The sequence below is a fragment of the Neltuma alba genome, unplaced genomic scaffold, assembly GCF_004799145.2.
Source record: "Neltuma alba isolate B1F8T4 unplaced genomic scaffold, ASM479914v2 tig00012469_pilon, whole genome shotgun sequence".
In the NCBI taxonomy this organism is placed as follows: domain Eukaryota; kingdom Viridiplantae; phylum Streptophyta; class Magnoliopsida; order Fabales; family Fabaceae; genus Neltuma; species Neltuma alba.
Genome location: NW_021636944.1, coordinates 85,291 through 103,117, shown reverse-complemented (window position 1 = coordinate 103,117; position 17,827 = coordinate 85,291). Strand labels below are relative to the sequence as shown.

The 17,827-nt window shown below is 36.1% G+C and overlaps 1 protein-coding gene and 1 pseudogene across 1 annotated transcript; one reads left to right on the top strand and one right to left on the bottom strand.

Annotated features, from left to right (window-relative positions):
* Positions 1 to 2,316: 2,316 nt before the first annotated feature.
* On the bottom strand, positions 2,317 to 5,080 carry LOC114727399 (uncharacterized; annotated as a pseudogene).
* Positions 5,081 to 14,259: 9,179 nt separating this feature from the next.
* On the top strand, positions 14,260 to 15,938 carry LOC114727393 (plant UBX domain-containing protein 10-like). Its single transcript, XM_028914106.1, has 3 exons — positions 14,260 to 14,823; positions 14,924 to 15,277; positions 15,440 to 15,938. The coding sequence occupies exons 1-3, from the start codon at positions 14,263 to 14,265 to the stop codon at positions 15,677 to 15,679; spliced, it is 1,155 nt and encodes a 384-aa protein (XP_028769939.1). The 5' UTR covers positions 14,260 to 14,262; the 3' UTR covers positions 15,680 to 15,938.
* The last annotated feature ends 1,889 nt before the right edge of the window (positions 15,939 to 17,827 follow it).

The following is a 17,827-nucleotide window of genomic DNA, read 5'->3' as shown; positions in this document are numbered from 1 at the left end:
GAATCAGAGGATGAGAAGTAAAACTTTGAGCATTAAGGCCAAAGCCAATGGCAGTGTCCGAGTGTCCATGAAGGGTATGGAGAGCAGCCACGCAGCCAGTGAGTCGGTGTTGGGAACGATTCTCTCTCCATCTACCACCTCCTCTGTCTTAGTCTACATGCCCTCGCGCAGGCAGCATCCACGCACCAAAGTCATACGTAGTAACGACAACGACGTGGATTCCCAAAGAACCCACAGAGTTACCGGAATGACCTTCTTCTTTTCTGTTTGGATCTTTTTGGACCATACTATTGGGCTCACCAGTGATAGCCCGGCCCTGTATTCTCAACGATGAATTTTTCATTTTCTAAATATATTAAATTTCTAATTTCTCATATGGAAAAAAATAATAATTTCAACAAAGTCACCACAAAATTCGAATATATTTTAAACTTGTGAGAGCTATTTTTGCATTATTTTCCTAGAAAAGATGACAGTTATGAATCGTAAAAAAGAAGAATTACACTCACGGTAGTTGGATAAGTACAAGAATCTAATTCCCCTTCGCGTATGATGCAAGTCATCACCAATTTGCAAAAGCTGTTTCCATTTGTTTAAAAGGAAAAAAAACATTTTATAGGTATATATTGTTTTCTCACAATTTTCAATTTAGTGTATATGCATTTTTTTTTCTTTTATTAGATACTCTAATTTTGCTCTATTAGCTGCCTTAGCCTCTTTAAATTTATACTCTATTAGCTGTACAGGAGATACCAGTGCTAACATAACAAAAATTAAAGCATTTAATTAAAAAACACACAGCTGTCAAATTAACAATTAATACTTCTCTAGTCCTAATATAAGATCTAATTATTAATGTTTTGATTCTAAATATAAGACATATTTCTTATATTTATCAATTTTTTCTAAATCATTCTTATGGATACTCCCTCAACCATAATCTAGTAGAAGAGGGAGATGAGATATTAAAGAAGATAATTATGGTGTTTTAGAAAAAAAATGTCATATTTCTTATAATTAACTAACTTACCTAACTTTCTTAATCTAATCATTAGTAAAATAGGTTTATATTAACGACCGGAGGAGTATAAAATATGAGTACCTACAAAATGGTTTTGCAAGAGTTAATTTAAACTCTGACCCAACACATGATATATCATAATTCATAAACAAGAAAGGATGAAGTGGTCATATACATAGGGTGGGTGAATGGTCACTATTATTTGTACCAGACATAGAAGTGTGGAAGGACTTGAATGGACCATGTTCCCTCGATGAAACAGAGACATGGCGGAGAAAACGATTGAGGCCATCATCAAGTGGTGTTGGTTTCACTGTATTTATTGAACCTGACTTTTCTTGCCAGCATGGGTTCACATTTTGGATTGGACCGACTGGAATGCAAGTCCATTTATTCTTTTCTTCTCCCTTTTTTTCAGGTCGTTGGATCGCATGTTCTGTTTCTGTGGCCAACTCTTTAGTATTTGTGTGCAGCAATATGCCCTCCTTTTATTGTTTACCCTTGCACTTTCGTCCCTGCCTGCATGTGATTCCATGTTTAGACAAAAATGTTCTCAACACATTAGTGTATTAAACCAAATCATTTTAAATTACTCCCTCCGCTTCTTATTATTAGAGCTAGATAGCTAACCTACAAAAATTAGAAAATTAATAGTTAAAATATACATTTAGTCCTTTAACTCTGTACAATGTTTTAATTTCGTTCCTTAACTTTAAAAGGATATATTTGGTCCTTAATTTAACCCTAAAATCATTAGGATTCGATAATCATTTTTTATAACAATCATTGATGTTTTGAAATTAAACTTAATATGTTAGCATTTAAGAATATTTTATCAACATTTAAAATTTTAATGTCATAATTTTTTTTTAAAAAATAGGGTAAATGAGTAAAATATACTTTTTAAATTAAGAGACCAAATTAAAACCTTGTACAAAATTAAAGGATAAAAAATATACTTTAGCCAAAATTAGTTAAGTTAACTACTTGTTAAAAATGAATATTGGTTACTGACAGATATTAGTTTTTGTGGAAGAAATTTTGATTGCTTAAATATGAAATTTCGACTTTGTGTGACCTAGTTATGTAGCTAAATAAAAAGAAAGTGTATTATTTTCTTATAACATCCTCTTCAATTGGCACATATCAACATTGATTTAACTTTTCCTGAGAAGGACACAAATGCTCTCCGAGGGAAGTATTCATGTACTAGTAAAGCCACTTAAAGCCAGCTTTAAAACAAGGGGAATTGGAAGAGCCACAATCCTGTGCTTTTAAACATTACATACTAGATTGCCTGAATTTGACAGGCTAAAGTCCACATTATAGTATACATATCTCTCACCAACCAAACTAAATCTTAATCTTCGTGGGTTTTGCTGAAAAAAATAGGAACAACACAGAACAACAAACCAAATGAAGATTTTTTTTTTTGAATGGCAAAACAATGTATAACTATGACCCCAAAATTTCAAAAACATAAACAGTGATTTTTCCATCAAGGGCATTTGATATTCCTTCCAGGGCCTCCATAATAAAAGTAAGTGCCCCAAACTTTGTTTGTTCCCAATCTGATGTTATAGCAATTGGAATGATCAGCCAACTGATGAATGTTGGATAGAGGAAGCAAACTATTATCCCAATCCACCACTTGTAAGTTCCTGAAATATGCTGCTTTTGTAACCTTCTTCTGCAAAGTTACCACTTCCCATTTCAGTGCTTGTGTGGTAACCCTTTGAGCCTGAGTTCACTATTTCCCCCCAAATTGCACCATGCCTGCCTCCTTCCTCAGGTGACTGAATAGGTTCACCGGCCAGTACCCGACTAGCCCGGCCGACCCGATTTCCAGCCACCAGTGCCCATGTTTCGGATCCTAATGAAGTGAAGGGTGGAAAAAATAGAGAAGAATATTTCAGAGGTGATAATATAATGTTGATTAGATATGAAGTGTGAGGAAGAAGCAAGGGTAAGGTTTGGCTCAGTGGTTGCTTTCCATGGATGGAGGAGTCAGAAACAGCAAAATCAGAGGAAAAAAGAGGCAACCGTGAGCCGTGGCTTTAATAAAGGGAATAAAAAGTCATGCAGCAATAGTAGAGTCGACCCCATGAAGGGCGCCCGTACTGGTAAAGCCAGCGAATCTTTTAATTTAATAAAGAAAACTGACAACCAAAACGAATTATTGTTCCTCTTGGACACACTTTTCCTATTCCTTATACTTTTCTCGTCAAAGGAAGTTAAGAAGCAACAATGCAACATAAAACAATATACGCATACACAATACACACACACACACGTACGCACACAATACAAAGTGTACCTATGCGTCACAGTATGAGACCAACAACTGTACTGAGCCATGGGCGCAAACTCACCTTCCAAATCATTAAGCCAATATCAAACTGTCTTCCATTATATACAGATCTTGGGGATATTGCAGCTCCAATTGCTATCTTCTTGTTGGTTTGAACAAATCCTGAGCACAGCAAGTTGTAGCATCCTGTCACTTGATATGCATCCGTCTGTGTTTTTATAAACAAACAATTGGTCAAATTATGCTTTGATAAAAGGAAAAAACACTGCAGAATCTCGGTCCTTTCAAAAACTTACTGTCCAATAAGTGAAGAACCTTGGATTATTATCTCCGTATAGCCGTGGGCTCACCTGGAGAACACAGTGCTTGCTATAATTACTCAGAAAGAGTATCTCGTCAACAAATAATGAAGTACTACCTCCAGTTCTAATTATAAGATCTCGTTTTTAATCTACAAACAAGGTCTTATAATTAAACCGAAGTAGTATTAACAATCGATAGAGTGATTATTGTCTATGAGGTAGATTTGAAGAGATATAGAACAAATGAGTGTACATGCCTGCCAACCAGCTTCTATGGTATTTAGATCATTCCCAAAGGATCCAGCAATAACCCATATCTGTGACAAGCTAAATTCGTCTTGATTCGTCACTTGGGGTGCCCATACGTTTATACTTGCCTTTGCTCCATAATATTGATCTCCATTCACAAAAACCACTGCATGCTGCATTAGGATTTATATTCTGAATCATCCACCTGCTAATCTTCTATGTATTTCAGAACAAAATTATAGCAACTAAGACTTTCTTCGTGGGAATTAACTGAACTTAGCTCACTTGAATTCACTTGTTTTGATTAAGCAAAAAATAACCTGCATATGAAGTTGTAAAACACTAACCTCATGGCCACTGGCGGACGAATCTCTCCGTACACTCCTACCGTGTTTTTTTCCCAAATCTCTGAATGGAACTTGATCTCAGAATATCTTCCTCTCTTGTTCTCCTGATTGGAACGGTTCCTTCTGGGCATGACTCACCAGAATCTGACCACAGCTGAAAGCTTTCTAATTCTGTTTCTGCATTGTCGTGGCCTTTTGGCCTTTCTGGCGAATCCTACAAACCCAAATCTTCTTACTTTCCCCTAATCATATGCAGAAAAAGTCATTTTCTTCGGTATGAAAGTTTTCATAGAAATTACCAACAGTCTCTGTCTTAGTCCTTGAAGCTCAGGATGGTCAAAAGCTGGCTGCTGATGAAATAAAACACAGTCAATCAAATCCCCATCTGGGCTCTGCAACAAAATAACAAAATTCAAGTCACTTACGGAACCATTAATATCAAAGCTTCTTACAGAGCAGAAGAAAATGCCTCAATTGTCTTCAAAGAAGGCTTGTTGATCTTGCTTAAAAGAGCTCTGACTCTGAGAGTTTGGTTGAAGGGTAGGGGGTGAGACAAGACTGGGCTAATTGGAGAAACAAGAAAGAGGAAAGCAACAAAAAGGACAGGTAGAATAGGTGGAGTATTTTGGGAAGTAAGAGCAGCCAATCTCAGAGAATGATTCTGTGCTCTTGTTTGTCCTGTGACAACGTGTTGGTATTGTCTTCTTGTTTCAGCAGAAAATGACTCATTCTCGTGAATTGTACAGGAAGCTGAGTTTTTCTTCATGCCTATCCAAAACAAAAGGAAGAACGACCGCGGAGAACCCAAGCTTGACAAAAAATCTTCTAACTGGTTCAAAAAGTGAGAGAGAAATTCTAGTGGTGAAGGTTTTGTGCGTCCATGCGCTGAAAATTCAGGCACCAGAAGTCTGTTGACCCACACTTGGTGGGACTATACTCTTTTTTTTTTTTTTTTTAATTTCTTTCTTTTTCTCCTTCTCTTGCCCCTTGAAATTTAAGAAAAGATAGGCAGAGATCATTTTAATCTAATTTCACTTTTCATTTTTTTTTTAACTGAGATGCTAATGCTATTGAATAGGCATGTTTATGAAAAATACCAAACATGCTCAGCATAACAGTACCGGGGGGGGGGGAGAGTATTATATTCGAGAGAATGGTGTAGAAAAAATAGATGAGTGAATTTGATAATGGAGGAAAGACTTTTGTATGAAAAACGTATAAAAAAAATGTAGATAAATTGAGCTACAAATAATTAAAATAATTAACAAACGTTTGAGTAATTTCATTATTACTTCGAGAATATTTGCATAAATATGGTTGCATTAATCACAGTTTACTCATACGTGTGGTCCTTGTATGTATCGGTAATACCCATACGTGGGATTATGTTGGCAATATTTTCTTTTGATTGATGATTTTTTTAAGAGAGAATTACTTATTAACTTTTAAAGGAAAAAATATAATTATCAAAAAATTTCATTGACAAATGAGTAACAAAAACCTCAATTTTTATCTTAAACTTGTCAAAAATGATTTTCTTGTTCTTTTTGTCTTAAGACTTTATACTATTTTCTTGAATATCATGACCAGCAATTCGGCCAACTGAAAAAAGAGACCAACATAAGAGGAGAGTTTGGAAATCCCCTTAAAAACATTTAATTTTTTTTACATAAATCTAGATAAAATTAATTTAAATACTATGAAATCACCTCTAAAAAGTTAATCTAAACAGTTTAAAAAAAAATTCATCAAACAAGTTCATGCAAATCACATCTAATTTGATTGACGTCAAGAGGATCGGTGCATGATGTCAATGGTCAAATCCAGTCAACCGCCTCTGTTCTCCCGACTCCGACAATGGATCTATGCGTCCATATGTGCATTTATTACGGCCTTAACCACGAATCTCTTCAAAAATGTAACAAATTCAATTCTATATTAAGGGCTGAAACACTACTTTCGATGTTTAATATAAAAATTTATTTGAATTTTATTTTGATTTTAAATATAAGAATCTAATATATTTTATTTTTTATATTTATATATTTTTTAAAAATGATTTTTGTAATAATAATAATTCTAACCAATACACTTGATTAGTAAAGATATTTTAGAAAAGGTAATACATATTTATTACAAATAACTGATTTAAATAATTTGTTTAATCTACTCAAATAAGTCAATTAGCTTTTATATTAAGGATCGTGAGTAGTGATCTTATTGATCGTATCATTATTATTTTTAATGTGCGCGGCAGTGTAAAATATATTTACTTTATTTTCAGTTACCATGAGATAAAATTTTGGAGGGTACAGTGTTCATACTACACACACAAAAGGTAATTTACAAAATTTCAGTAGTAATGAATAATTTTTTCATAAAATAATCATAATTATCAATGAGTAAGAAATGAAAGAGGCTTGACCGGCTTGCAACAACCAAATCAGTGTTACATTATAAATAATACAATTACTCTCTCTCTCTCTGTGAATTGTGTTATCAAAAAGTTGTAAATTTCTTTTCAAAAGTACATGATTGTCATATAATTGAGGAAGGCAAATAACCAATGATTTAGAGAAAAGCCTAGGGCAGGGCAGCATGCATGTTGCGATTAAACGTTTAAAACCAAGTAATTAGAAAACAAATGATTCTGTGAATAGTGTCGGCCTTGCATTGCAGCTGTGAATCACTTTTGCTTGTGAGGTTGAGGCGCAGAATGGGCCCTCAGCCCTAACGCCGTTCCTTATCTTTAAAGGATGTCGCGCTCCCCTCCAATGCTGCCGCTTGCTTCCCACTCACACTTTGTCCCTTCCCTTCACACCTCTTTTTCTAAATTTACGTTTTATTAAAAAACTAGGACGTTTTATTTGTAATTTTTTTAATAATGTTCTCTGTGTTTAATACTACTTTCAATCATTAATATAAGAGTGAGTTGACTAATTTAAATAAATTAAGAAAATTTGTTAAGTTAGTTATTTGTTATGAATAAATATTATCTTTCCTAAAATACCCTTACTAATCATGTATATAAACTATATCTACTACTAGTTTGACTTTTATTTTGATCCTAAATATAGGACCTCAATCCATTTTATTTCTGATAATTTATGCATTTTTTCTAATATAATCCTTCTAACAATAGTAACTCTAGTCAATACATTTGATTGGTAAGGATATTTTAGGAAAGACAACACATATTTATTACAAATAACTAACTTAACTTCTTTCCTTAATCTCCTCAAATTAATCAACTAGCTCTTATAATTAGAATCAGAGGTAATATTTGATGGAATATTTAACATGTGTAATTACTACAAGAACTACTTTAAAAAAATAAATAAATATAAAAAATAAAATAAATTATAGTGTTATATTTAGAATCAAATTGAATACCAAATTAGCTCATTTGTAATTAAATTTATTTAATAATTATTGTCATAGTCTAAAAAAATATCGGTCAACAGTCAACAGACAGATGTGCGAGTCAGCTAAAAAGGGAGTGAGAGAGAAGAGATTCCTTCGCCTTGTGAAGAAGATACACTGAAGTAGCGATGCATGTGGGTGAGCCCTTTGAGCTACTTGAGCTGACAAGGGTGAGGCTGGTAATACTTCTCCGGTCTTTAATATAAGACCCATTTAACTAATTTGATTAAATTAAGAAAATTAGGTAAGTTAGTTAATTATAAGAAATATGACATGTTTTTCCTAAAATACCATAATCATCTTTCTTAATACCCCATCTCCCTCTTCTACTTGATTATGGTTGAGAGAGTATCCATAGGGGTAATTTAGAAAAACTTGATAAATATAATAAATGGATCTTATATTTAGGATCAAAACCAATTCAACAATTGGGTCCTATATTAAGGACCGGAGGAGTACTAAATATGAAATCAAGTTATATATTATCCGTCTATAAAAGAAAATTATTTTATCCTATTTTAATTTTATTTCAGTTCTGTCTCGGTTGAATATAGTATTTAAAATCTGTAAAAAATGTTGAAGATGATCATTTTCCTAATGTTGATATAAACTGGAACTTAAAGCCGGACAACTTCCAAGTCCTTATCGAGGGTAAAGTTCCGAGTGAAATGCACACAATCATAAGAGTGTGCGTGATGAAACAAAGCATAGAGTAATATATATATATATATATACAAGTTCTGAATGAATTCGTCGTTTTCTAGTATAGTGATTTATAACAGCATAGATTGTGAAAGAGACTGATATGAGAGATATTATTCGAACGAAGTAAATTTTATCGAGGTTGCTCATTGTTCGTTGATCATTATACTCACAGCAAGGCCGTGTTGTTTTCCTCAAACAAACATCCAGCTGCTTTGACTGTGTAGTAGTTGCACCGCATGGATATGCTTCATGTTGAAGCCAAATTAAAGAACATAAAGTGAGTTATTACTTTCTAAATAAGAATTAATTGATTAATTTGAGTAGATTAATACAGTTTGTTAAATTAGTTATTTATAATAAATACGTATTGTCTTCCCTATAATAATACTCTTACTAATTATGTGTATTAGCTAAAATTACTATATGATGAAATCTTTAACATATGCAACTGCTACAAAGATTACTTTGAAAAAAATGAATAAACATGAAAGACAAAGTGAATTTAAGTATTATATTTAAGATTAAATTAAAAGTCAAACTAACTCTTGTATTAAATACCGGAGGTAGTATTAAGCAACCAACGCTAATGTTGTCATATCAGTGTGTCGCAAAACATGAACACGCTTTTATAATTCTATAATGTTTATTTGTAGCCGTGAACGACAATCCAAATTACGGATCTGCAAATCTAGTCGCACCATTGGCTTTCGTCCAAACAGGGAATCCATCAAAATCAACATCTGAATAAAGTGATGTTCCCACATGCTGCCTCGGGATTACGTGAAGAGAATTGTAGCTGATGATCATGATGATGTTGAAGAATCTGATGAATTATTACGATTATATTCTATCTGTTCGCCATGTTTCTTCCTCATCCATTAGAAATCTTAGGCCATGTCCCTTGTGTTTTTCACGCCAACCTCCCAAAATTTACGGTGGATTCCGCCTTAAGCAAAGCATCTTCTTTATACTTTCTCGAACCAAGCAAGCACAAGAAAAAGTGCCACCCAAAACATTCTTCGGATAAGGCGTCCGCCAAAGGCATTGCATGGATCGTCAATTTCCTTTGAGATAGGCCACTTCTCGCAGCTTCTCAATATTAGTTTTAATCGTAGTATATATTTCAATAAAAAGGAATCAAATATTGATTAATCATCTTAACTTTTTGCCTAATTAAATTTTCTTACATTATTATTTTGATCTTTCATTCTTTTGAACCCCTAACAGAAAATTCATACCTTCCCTGAGAAGTTGATTGAAGCCTGCGAGCGAAAAATTTGCTGAGAACGTAACGTAACATTCCTTGTAGAGAGAAAATGGATAAGAATTGAGGGAATATTCTTGGGTACCGAAGGTATACCCAGCCTTTGCATTAAATAATAGTTACAGTGAGAGAAACATGTAATCTGAGCCTTACACGTATAGCTACAGGTGTACACTGATTATAAATACAATACAAATATTCTATGTTCTAACATTCCCCCTCAAACGAGAGGGTGTTACTAACAGTCCGAGTTTGTTCCTAAAATAAAGAAACTGAGAGTGAGTGAGTGCTTTTGTCAGGCAGTCTGCAACTTGATGAGACGAAGGAATGTAATGTACATTAATAAAGCCAGACATAATCAAATCACGGATAAAATGAACATCTATCTCAATATGTTTGCTCCTAGCATGTTGAACTGGATTGGCTGCAAGAGCTTGAGCACTCAAATTATCACACCATATCTTTGCAGGCCGTCTCAAGAACAAACCAAGCTCGAACAATAAGGAATTTAGCCACTTGAGTTCTGCTGCACCATCAGCTAAAGCACGGTATTCTGATTCAGTGCTTGAACGAGATACAACTCGTTGTTTTCTCGAGGACCAGGATACCAAAGTTTGACCAAGATATATGCATACCCCTGCCATAGATTTCCTGTCATCCAAATCTGTTGCCCAATCAGCGTCTGTAAAGGCTGTTAATTCAAGTGATTTAAATGGTTTAATATGCAAACCATAGTGATAAGTGCCTTTGAGATATCTTAAAATCCTTTTAACTCCTTGAAAGTGGACATCTGTGGGTTTAGATAAAAACTGACTAAGCTTGTTCACAGAGTAAGCTATATCAGGTCTAGTTGTAGTCAAGTATTGAAGAGACCCAATGGCTTTCCTGTACTGTATTGGATCTAATAGTGGCTGTCCATCAGAAGCAGAAAACTGTCGTCCAGTGACCATTGGTGTAGGAACAGGGGCACAATCTGTCATGTTAAACTTCTTCAAAATGTCCATGGTATATTTTCCCTGATTCAAATATATTCCTGATCCATCTCTGTATATTTCAATACCCAAAAAATAATAAAGGGGACCAAGATCCTTTAGTGAAAACAATTCATTCAACTTATGCACAAAATTCCGCAGATAATCAGAATTATTCCCTGTAATTAGTATGTCATCAACATAAATTAGGATGAATACCGTGAGGTCATGTGTCCTGCGGAAGAAGAGAGAAACATCGCTCTTAGAGTTCTGAAAACCCCATTGCAAAAGTGTTATTCGGAGACGATCAAACCAGGCTCGAGGAGCCTGCTTGAGACCATAGATTGCCTTGATCAATTTGCATACATGATTAGGATGTCGGGCATCACGAAATCCCTCTGGTTGCCTCATATAAACATCTTCCTGAAGAAAACCATTGAGGAAGGCATTATTGACATCTAGTTGCCGAATTTCCCAATGAAAAGTAACAGCAATGGAGAGAACTACCCGTATAGTGGTAGATTTAACAACTGGACTGAAGGTTTCTCCATAGTCAACTCCTGGTATCTGTTGAAAACCCTTGGCTACGAGACGAGCTTTGTGTTTAAGAATGGATCCATCTGCCTTGAATTTCGTCTTGAATACCCACTTAGAGTCAATCAGCTTTTGAGTTCCAGTGAACGGAACAAGAATCCAGGTGTGATTCTTCTGCAACGCTTCAAACTCATCAAGCATCGCACGGTTCCAGTGAGGAGAGGCGAGAGCCTCTGATACGTTTCTTGGTTCTGCAGCTTTAGCAATGGAAATCGGATCTTCTGAAGTTAAAAGACCCACAAATGGATATTTGGGCTTGTGCACCCCAGCTTTGGCCCGAGTAGTCATAGGATGAAAATTGGACTGAACTGGAGCTATATTGGCAGATTGAACCGAGTCTTGTGTTTGTGCCAGGACTGGTATTCCTTGCTGAGAAGTCACGGGATCCATTTCTTGGGCCGAATTATTTATTGATTGACCAGGACTTGATGAATCCCTGATTGGACTTGATGAGGGAGTTGTATTCGGACTCCCTTGAGGCTCTCTGATTGGGCTTGTTACATTCAGGCTTTGAACAGTATCCTCACTGGTATTATTTTGCTCTGAGATTTTATGACTGGAACCCAGATTTGCTGGTGAGGTAACAATAAGAGGAGCAGTGAATTCATCTACAGCAACCGGTGAATGTCGATTTAGAAAACCTGTAATGCATGGAAAAGTCAAGGGGTCAAAAACAACATGTCTAGAAGTATAAATACGTCCTGTGGCACTTAAACATTTGAAACCCTTTTGTTGGGGAGCTGGACCAAGATAAATGCATTTCTGACTATGGAATTGAAATTTATGATCATGATATGGCCTCAAGCACGGAAAACAGGCACACCCAAATGGATGCAAAGAATTATAGTCTGGTTCAGTCTGAAATAGTTGAAAAAGAGGAGTAGAGCCTTCAAGAACAGGAGTTGGTAACCGGTTTATTAAATGGACAGCAGTTTGGAAGGCATCGACCCAGTAAGTGAGTGGGACATGTGCTTGAGCCATGAGAGTGAGACCCATTTCTACTATATGGCGGTGTTTTCTTTCTGCTCTGCCATTTTGTACAGAAGTGTATGGGCATGTGTATCTCATTTCAATACCAGCAGCCTGTGTAATTGGCACAAAGGGTTTATATTCAGCCCCATTGTCACATTGAAGAACTTTTATCTTGGTGTTAAATTTGTTTTCCATTTGTGCTCGAAAAACATTGAAAGCATTTACTGCCTCCCCTTTGTGCTTCAATGGATATAACCAGACATATCTGCTGTAGTCATCCAAGAATTGAATATAGAAGCGATGACCATTGGGTGATTGAACAGGAGACGGACCCCACAAATCAGTATAAACCAATTCTAAAGGAGAATTCGAATGAGACAAAGATTTAGGAAATGGTAAATACTTTGATTTGCCGTATTGGCATGCTTCACAAACAAAATTGTCATGGACAACAACTTTTGCATTACATTTATTCAGAATCTGTTGTACTATTCTATTACTGGGATGTCCTAATTTGTAATGCCATTTGATAAACTCCTCAAAACCTCGTCCTAGACGTGGTGAAGCAGCCATATTAACTTGAGCTCGACGTTGCACGCTAGCCACTGGATACATCCCTTGGTTTGTTCTCCCGTGCACCAGAGGACGCCCTGTCATCTTGTCCTTCACAACACAAGAGACATCAGAAAACAACACATTGACGGCATTATCCTGAGCAAGTTTCTGAACGCTCACAAGATTTTTAGTAGCAGATGGTACTAACAGGACATCTTTAAGACATAGATTAGAATTAGATGCAGGGAGAGAAGCTGAACCTATACCAGCCACAGGGGTTCTTTCTCCAGTACAAGTATAGAGATGAGCATTACCTATAGGAGTATAGTTGTCCAGCTGAGAGGTGTTGGAAGTTACATGATACGATGCACCACTGTCCATGTACCAAGATGGGTCAGAAACCGTATGAGGGGTAGCATAGAATGCCCGTGGAGAGAAATTTCCATAGCTAGCAGGTGGAGGCTGAGTGTTGCGATGATAACAGTTAGCAGCAAAATGCCCAAACGATCACAGTAATGACAGTAGGGGCGTCCCTCATTGTGAAATTGTCCTCGACGTCCACGACCTCTTCTACCACGGGAGCCTCGTGAACCTCTCCAGGAGTTTCGATTGGTTGAGGTTCGTCCAGTGTCATGAGGAAAAGAGGCATCGCTCTGTGCAACATTTGCAGTTGGCTGAATGGTAAGAGTTGCAAAATGGTTCAACTGCTCGAGGCGACTTTCAAATGCAAGCAAGGCAGATTGGGCACCAACCCAAGTCAGATCTGGGTTATCAATAAGTTTCACTACTATGGCATTGTATTCTGAATCCAAGCCATTCAGAGTGTGGAGAATGAGGTCTGCCGTGTCTACTGGAGCACCGGCAAGTGAAAGCTGATCAGCAATGTTCTTCATCTTGGTTAGGTAGTCAGCCATTTTCATTCCATTCTTCCGAGTGTGATGGAGCTCCGACTTGAACACCATGATTCGGGATTTCAGTGATGAACAGGTTAGCTCACGAGCTCCAACCCAGAGGTCTCGTGCTGTCTTGTGATGGAGAAGTTGGGCTCCTACCTCTTGAGTCATTGTGTTACGGAGCCAGCCAACAAGAAGTCTGTCAACAGAAAACCATTCTTCAAATGCAGGATTGAGGATCGTCCGACCGCCTTCGGAGATATGACGAGAGGGAGCTGAAACAGAGCCATCAATGTGGTTCTCTAGCTTGTTGCCTTCTATCAACGGTAAAACCACCGATTCCCAAAATAAATAATTCTCTCTATCCAACTTGATAGAGCTCGTTTGGCTCGAGGAGCTGAAAAGGGAGTAGGTTTTGGAAGAGACTGAGGAGTCAGCAGAAGACGCAGACATGGCGGCTAGGGCTCTGATACCAAGAGAGAAAATGGATAAGAATTGAGGGAATATTCTTGGGTACCGAAGGTATACCCAGCCTTTGCATTAAATAATAGTTACAGTGAGAGAAACATGTAATCTGAGCCTTACACGTATAGCTACAGGTGTACACTGATTATAAATACAATACAAATATTCTATGTTCTAACACTTGTACAATATGTCATCGACGATGAGAGATCACGGGATCTTTAGCCGGATGGCGAGCCTTCCTCGTAGCATTATGGAAGAATTTTCAAGGGCCATGAGTGATATAGGATCAGGAAGAAGAAGAAGACGACGATCAAGAAACCAAAATGAACTCTCTCCTTCGTCATCTTCAGATTTCCAGTTCCGGCCATTTCAGCCGCCGTTGGATCCACCGGCAGTTCGGGAGGACCAGTGGGCCTTTCTGGAGAGTTTTGAGCTTCAATACGGCACCGTACATCCTTTCTTCTACGCCTGCCGTTTAATGGAAGTTCTGAAACTAGCAGTGCAAGACAAGAAGTTGGTGTTCATGTACATCCATTCGCCAGAACACCCTTTCACGCATAATTTCTGTAGGGAAACACTCTGTAGTGAGCTCGTCACGGAGTTTCTTGACGTGAACTTTATTTGCTGGGGAGGTCTTGCCGATCGAGGCGAAGGTCTTCGTATGGTGACCACTCTCCGCCCTGCTAGCTTTCCCCTTTGCGCCGTCGTCGCCCCTGCTTCCGGTGGTACCATGACGGTTCTGCAACAGGTTTATTTCATATAGCTTTTAACTAATCTAAATTTATGCAAGGCTCAATAATTAGGTTTTAAATATGTATAGGGGCTAACTTGTGCTTGTTTGATTTCAGATAGAAGGACCAGTTTCGACGGCGGAGCTAGTGGAGGTTTTACAGAGAACAATGGAGGAGCAAGGATTGGCTTTTGGAAGTGACAGGGCTCGGCGGGAAGAAATGATCAGAGCTGATCGTCGGCTGAGAGAAGAACAAGATGCTGCATATCTTGCATCTTTGCGAATTGACCAGGAAAAAGAAAACATCAGGAATTCAACTTCGACAGAAAGAGTTCAGAAACCAGCAGAAGCTTTGAACACCAGAAATTATGAGAAGCCTAAGAACAAATCTAAAGTGAATGGACCTACAACCGCTACGCAGAATCAAAACAAAGGAGTTCCAAATCGGGCAGGCCAGTCTCAACCCACTCAGGTACGTTTAATTAATTGTCTAGTCCCGACATTCTTACAAAAGATATTAAACACAGCGTATCATTTCAGCAGACAAGAATGCACTCTGAATTCTTCTGCTTTAGGTCATAATTTTGTCTCCAAAAATGGGTGGGTCGATTTATTTATTTGAGCGATGTTGCAGATATTGATAAGGTTTCCAAATGGAGAAAGAGGAGAGCAGAGATTTGAGAGTACGGACAAAATCCAGGCAATTTTCGCATTCATTGATTCACTGGGATTGCCTGGGATTGGGAATTACAGATTGGTGTCAAACTTCCCAAGAAAAGTGTATGGCGTGGATCAGATGAGAATGACACTCAAAGATGCTGGCCTCCATCCCAAAGCTAGCCTTTTCCTCGAGCCCATATCCACTGACCCATAGGCCTTGGGTCAATCTTGTGGGCTACCCACTGTGTTCTTCAAACATATGGCCTTTTCTTTTCGCCCCCAAGAATTCTCCGTTCTGGGTTGTGTCTTCTTATTGGTTGTGAGCTTAAGGACTTCATTCAGACTATAACATAGCGCCCGTCCCATTTATTATATGAATAAACGTGGGGTACTGGTTAGGAGTTCAGAAGTTAAGGATGGACACAATGAAGGTGAAATTAATAAAACTGCTGACTAATGGAGTTCGAGTAGGATAACATTAATAACTATGTAATGGAAGTGCGGGTATTTGAGCTTTTAGCCTGCAATACCTATATATATATAATCATTTAATTTTATATAATGTTTTAATTTGATATTTTAACTTTGTAAAGTATATTTTTTTTAGTTTTTTTGACTCTAAAACTATTATTGACATCTTAAAGGTTTAAGGAAAAATATATTTTTTTTAAAGGAATCAAACCGAAATTTTTTATAAAATTCAAAGATAAAATATATATTTTTACTTATATATGTGTTATACCATTTCTGGTTTTTAATATAAGACCTAGTTGACTAATTTGAAGAGATTAAAAAAATTAGTTAACTTACTTATTTATTATACATATGTGTTGTCTTTTCTAAAACACTCTTACTAATCATATATATTAACTAGAATTATTATTTGATGAAACTTTTAAAAAAATGTAACTACTATAATGACTATTTTGAAAAAAAATGAATAAATATAAAAGACAAAATCGATTGGAGTCTTATATTTAGGATTAAATTAAAATTCAAATAAGCTTTTATAATAAGAAACAGATGTAGTATATTACCTACATAAGGAAGTTTTGCAACATCTTCATTTTATACAAAATAACTAACTAATTAGAAGCAAATGGAATCATATTTGATGACCTAAAGTTTGAAAAAGTTAACTTTGAGCAATTTTGTTCTTGGGTTACTATTTATAGCAACCTGCATTTTGACCAAATTTTAAAAAATCATAATTAATTTTTAAAAAATTAAAATTGAGTGATTCCAGGTTCTATTGGAGACTCTTTAGATTATCTTTTGAGAAAAAATAATTTCTGAATGAATTGTCTTCAAATTCGAGCCCAAATTAAATTTTCAAAAAATACTATTTATTTGGTCATTTTTTAATTTTTTAGTATTTTTGTCTAAATTTGAATAGGCATAACTTCTTATGCAATTATCCATTTGAGGCATGTTACCACTCATTTTAAAAAGAAAAATGAGATCTATTTGCATCTAAAATTTTGTGCCCTAACGCATTCAATTGGTCAAAATAACATTGATCAAAGTTTGACCCCAAAATGTTGACTTTTATCTCCTAATTGCCTTGCTTCTTCATACTTAAGCTCTAACTTAACATGCCATTCATTTAACCACATAATTGGATATAATAGTATATTTTGGCATATGTTTGCATCAAAATATAACATAGGATCATCCAGAAGATTATTTATAAGTATCCACATATATTCAAGAAAGACCAAAGCTACATAAAGTTTCATAACATCAAGCATTTCTTCATATATTGATCACCTTCTTACCTTTTCTTTTTAATGCTATAGGCCCTGGGGTTCGTTAAACATGAGAAGGGTAAGATTTGTAGGAATCTTAATAACATAGCATCATATTTACAATGTCACACTCGAGCAAAGTATTTCATGCCACATGCACTAATTATCACATGCTTTCAACTTCATTCACATGCCATGGGAAGAAAATAATATGTTTGTCATTCATAGCACTCGATATTGCATAAGCCAAGGTATTACAAGCATGGAGCTATACATCATATAACATCATAATCTCATCCACATCACGGCATAGCAACATAACATAACACATAGGTAAATGCTAGCTACATCTTTTAAGTTTATCCATTGCTTTCAATCTCCTCATCTTAGCAAATCTCCTTCTCTTTTGATGCCAAACCTATCGGTAACACAATGGGGCATCATACATTATTATTCCATTCATCATAATAACCCTCAATCTCTTTTTACTTGATTTTTGGGTTATTATTTCTAATTTTGATTCCTTAATTTTATTGGGCCATTCTTACATAATTTTTTTATATAGAATTCAAATATCAACTTAAATTCATGAAAATCTAATTCCTCCCTGTTGG